General features: G+C 35.0%; 1 protein-coding gene across 1 annotated transcript; it reads right to left on the bottom strand.

Annotated features, from left to right (window-relative positions):
• Positions 1–1,033: 1,033 nt before the first annotated feature.
• Positions 1,034–4,796, bottom strand: LOC137728473 (protein RGF1 INDUCIBLE TRANSCRIPTION FACTOR 1). Its single transcript, XM_068467252.2, has 4 exons — positions 4,399–4,796; positions 2,994–3,068; positions 2,106–2,255; positions 1,034–1,689 (listed from the first exon to the last, which is right to left on the bottom strand). Exons 1-4 carry the CDS (start codon positions 4,603–4,605, stop codon positions 1,354–1,356), a joined length of 768 nt encoding a protein of 255 aa, XP_068323353.2. The 5' UTR covers positions 4,606–4,796; the 3' UTR covers positions 1,034–1,353.
• Between the last annotated feature and the right edge of the window lie 294 nt (positions 4,797–5,090).

Here is a 5,090-nt window from a genome sequence, read left to right as displayed (position 1 = left end):
ACGAACACTACTTGTTATTATATAAATACATAAAAACAAAAAATATATATTTTATTTATGGATGTTATGATGCGTAATATAACAACTCGTGTTCTGAATATATTGAGAAATCTCTCCCAAGAAATACACTTCGTAGGTTGCTTTTTTTGTTCAACGAGGACACCATTTTGACGGTAATCACAAATATCATCACATAGGAAGCTAACCGAAAAAAAAAAAAAAGAGAACAGAAATGGGCTCTCAAGAAAGGAGGAGCTCCTCCTACAAATTTGTGGCCTATTCACATAATTTTGTACTTATAATAAAAACCGTTCATATTATAAATCACTTTGTATATATCATTTCTACAAAAAAATCAATCAAACCTAAGATCATTTAGTCATCAAAGTATATAAAAACAGATAGACGGATTTGGAAAATCATTACGAACTGTCTATCTATTTGCTTCAATTGATTGACTAAACAATCTTAGTTTTAATTGACTTTTTACATAAATGATCTACATAAAGTGCTTTATAATATGAATGGTTCCGATAATAAACACATATTTTTGTGAATAGGGCACAAAGTACATTGAAAAGAAACTCCTCCTCAATCTTAAGGAGCCAAGATTTTCTAGAAAAATGCATGTGTACAATATATTTTGGGTATTTTTTAGCGTACTAGAAAAACTCAATATAATTTCTATAGTAATAATAATAAAAAAATTGTGCTTAGTATGAACGTAAATGAAACTAGAATCATAAGACTTAATTAAATCGAAGTAGAATCATAAGACTTAATTAAATCGAAGTAGAATCATAAGATTATTGCTAATTTTGCTGTTACATTTTCTCTTCTGCTTTTGCTTGAATAAATGAAAGTAGAATCATGAGACTTAATTAAATCAAAGGTTAAATGCAAATGAAAATTATTACGGCCAACAAAAATGAGAATCAACCATACCATACTAATCAAGAACAACTATATGCCAAATATATATATATATATATATATATATATATATATATATTGCAAAAAAAAACACACAATATGGTAGCTATAGTAGCTTAAATAATTGAACGAAAACAAATATTATAGTATGTACTCGCAAAGCTCCATTACCTTCTTAGATACAAAATTGGTGGAGATGATGGAGCCTAAACCCTTCAATGTGGTTCACTCTCTCTACATCCACCTAAGGTCAGTAATGGAAATGCCCCATGCAAAGTCAATACAGAAAATTTCACAAATTGATCTAAATATTAACCGTGGCCCGACCAACCTTAGTATTAGTACCTAATATAACATATTTCATATGATGCCAATAACCTTAATCCTACAATTTATTTATTTTTTTCCCGAACTCTCATTCTAAGAAAGAGGAGCTCTCTGAGGAGCACCCTTTCTCCTGCTGCTAAGGGAGAGGACAATCCCAGGGAGGAATCCACTGCTTTTCTTCTTCTTCTTCTTGATAACCTCTGGTTCTTGCGACATTACCGAATCGCTGGTTGCTTCATTGGAGCATGACGAAGCTCTGTATTGCTGAGGGTCTTCTACGGTGGAGCTAGGCATCATGTGGCCATCATCCTCGGTCATCTCCAAGCCGTCCATGCGTAATCCTTCGAACTGAGAGATGGTGAAGTCGGATGCATCAAATCGGTAGAGTATACCAGATAAGTCTTGCCCTTGGTACACCAGATGATCAACCTGTAACATATATATTTTTTACATGATATACCGCTAGATTAAGAGATATATATATCTGCCTGTAACGTAACCCTAAAATTGAGAAAACCCTTGATGCCTCTAATACTTGGATCAAAGAAAAAAAATAATATCAAGATCATAGTTCAGGTGGAAACAAAAAGAGGGAGGAAGCTGAATAAAAAGAGTATGTGCAAATGGGATTTTTCTTTTTTCTTACTTATCCTGAAGCCACACATAAAGCAGTAGAGATGCTTCCAAGATATATAGCAAATTAATTCAACGTTGGCAATGGCTTTAGAACCAGTGTGTGTCAGAAAATATGCAAAAGCCATCAAATAGGCAACTGGACAATGAGAGAGAGAGAGAGAGAGAGAGAGAGAGAGAGAGAGAGAGAGGAATATGGAGGTGAAATGGACCTTGCAAGAGAGAGAACAAAAGTGGAATGGCTCTTGGAGAATCCTGTCGCAAGTGAGGCAGATATTGGCAGAGCCCTGCTTGCAAGTCCTAGACTGTGTCTGTGGCCTCTGATTCAAGAATATCACTTTGGCACCGTTAATTGTATAGGGCTGCCAAATAAGGAACAAACTTGTTATAACGGAATTGGAAAGATAAAAGTAATTTTCTTTTACACTCGATCACCTTTTCTTTTTTGCTCATTTGTTTTTTTGTTTGATCATATTCCAGTGCGTTTGGTATGTATGGAAATTAATGTTATGAAAAAGGCGGAAAAACCGAACCCTTGAGGATTGAAGAGATTTTTTTCCGTTCATCTTTTCTAAGCCGTTGTCAAATTGTTTTCCCAAAACTTTATCCCATAAAGAAACAAAAATATTAATGTCTCTATCTTTTATATTTACTTTCTCAACTTTACCAAACTTTGTGTGAGAAAAAGTATTTCTGATCTCCTAGGAAAACACATGGAAATTACTTTTTATGAATTCCTCTTGGCATACCAAACGCGAGATCAAATCTTTTGCACCTAAAATGGGTGTGGCCTCTCTATGGCCTCAATAAGTGGCTGACACGTATTCATTATCTTAACCTTTCTTAATTTTGTTGTCATAAATTTAATAGGTGTTAGACATTTATTGGGGTCACAGAGAGGCTACCCCACTTTGGGTGCAGAAGATTTGATCTCACCAAGTTGAAACTTAAATTAAACCACAAAATTAATAACCAGAATAATTTGATGTCGAACTCGTTATCTTAGTGAATTGGACTTTAAAAACCTTCTAGTTACAAATGAAGAATATATTACTTGATCACCTTCTACCCCCATTCTTGTTTTTACTTTGTAGTCATACCTGGGTATAGGAACAGTCGATCAGCTTTTCAAGATCACCCAATCGAACCACATCATGGTACACATATCGTCTAACCTGTCACATGGAGCCAAAACAATGTCAATTGGACTTGTTTACTGCCACAAATGGTGATTTACCCTTCAGTTAAATTTACCCTTATGACAACAAAGAAGATGAACATTGTTGAGGTAAATTTTCTGCAATGTGTGACTGAAAGTGATCAAGTAAATTTGCATAGTCCAAGTACAATTTTTAACTTCAAAAAGTTCAAGAGCCAATTATTTACCTCACCTGCAGGCAGGCAATTACCTGTTGGAAATTTAGGTGAAACGAGTAGCAAGGCAACCAATCATGAAGGAAAAATAAATGAACTGAGAGCTGAATTGAATTAAAAGGAGTGGGATCTTTTGAGAATATAAACACTATATGGTCAAAGTTTCGCTTTCATGGAAAGGAACAGCTGAGGAACCTTTGCAGGGTGGAAATGAATAGAAACAAAATCTTCCATTAGTAGGAAACAAACCACATAAAAAAAGTGGGAATCAAAGAAGAGATCATAAAACCTTTTTGGAATTCCAATTTATAATTTTATAAAATCAAAAACACATTCAATTGTAATTGCATGGAAAGATGACTAGAATTAGAATACTATTGAACAAGACAATTTTGACGGATTAAAAAAAAATCAACAACAATTAACTTCATCATTATTTTCTTTCTTAATTTGTTTCTTTGGCCACAATCAAGAGAGTAAAAGTTTCACTTTGTTGAAAATTTTTAGTAAAAGTGAGAGAAGATGTAAAATTGCATGAAATTAATTATACTAAATTCTAGAGTATAAGATACCTTGGAGCATACTAGAAAATCTGAAAGTGCAAAGTACAATATTTCAGTAAGAGGTTTTTAGACAAGTTTTCAAATACAACCACAAAATACTTTCAATTCTTAGAGATAAGACATGAGATGATAGAAAGACCTAAACATGAAGATCTAGGGTAAAATTTGCAATCACTGAGCTTTCTCTATGGTAGAATTTGTTAATTGTTCGAAGAACTAAATGAAGTATATAGAGAGGTACAAAATTTCAGGCAAATTACACATGTATCGCTACTGCACTAGCTGAATTCACTGGAAAGAAAATAAAAAGAGAATTAAGTAACAGACAGAGGATTCTACAGTACAATTCCACAATAATTTTCAACACACGCCCAGGAATCAAGGGTAGTTACAAACTTACAATTCATTAAAAAAAGTTACAACTTTCCAGCTAGTTAGCTAGAAGTAAAAGCCAACTGGAAGTAATTGAGCAACTTTGATCCAAAACTTGGGAAAATTCAAAAGGGTAGATGAATGGTGAAATTTGGTGACGTAATTTGATGAGTGAGAAATTCTAGTATCGGAGTACCTGCAGGAGAGGATGGAGGCGGTGAGAAGGGAGGCAGTGGGGGCAAATACTAAGGCAGCAGTGCAAACAGAAGACGTTCTTCTCGTTTTTCCGGCGGCTGTGGTGGACCCCGCACCCGCCAAAGAATGTCTCGGCCATTAAACGCTCAAGCCATGCAGGCTTAATGTTGTTTCCACCACCACCGCCACCATACGATTCTGTCACCATCCTTTAACTCTGTCTCTCTCTCGCTTTGTTTCTCTCCAACGAATTGTGTCTGTTTTTGAAGAAGTGGGAGGATGGTATGAAAGAGAAGAAGGCCTTTTAAGTTTAGCTGCTACTGTAGCAACAGATAGCTAGCCAATTACTATTGTGCGCCTTTGGTTTTAGTTCCTTTTTTTTTTACCAAGTTGGGTTTCAAAAACCCTAACCTAAATGCTATTTTATGTATAGCTGGTGAAAGTTCCAGAACTGTTGCGTTTTCAGACAAGAGAGAGCGTGTCCTTACTTGAGAGAGAGAGAGAGAAATGGATTGGGTGGTGAGGTGTGAGAAAAATGCCTTAAATAAAATATGTTCACCTTTGTTTGATGTTAGTCTAATAATACAATATCATGGTTTTCGTTACAAAAATTTAAGTCATTAAATCTAAACAGCGGTGAAGTGAGATTGCATGTGGTGTGGTGTAGGACGGGGGAGTGGAGTTATTGGCGGG

Source organism: Pyrus communis, chromosome 10 (genome assembly GCF_041283825.1).
Source record: "Pyrus communis isolate YQ-2024b chromosome 10, ASM4128382v1, whole genome shotgun sequence".
In the NCBI taxonomy this organism is placed as follows: Eukaryota; Viridiplantae; Streptophyta; class Magnoliopsida; order Rosales; family Rosaceae; genus Pyrus; species Pyrus communis.
The sequence above is the reverse complement of the archived record's forward strand: the minus strand, read 5'-3'. Positions and strand labels throughout refer to the sequence as shown.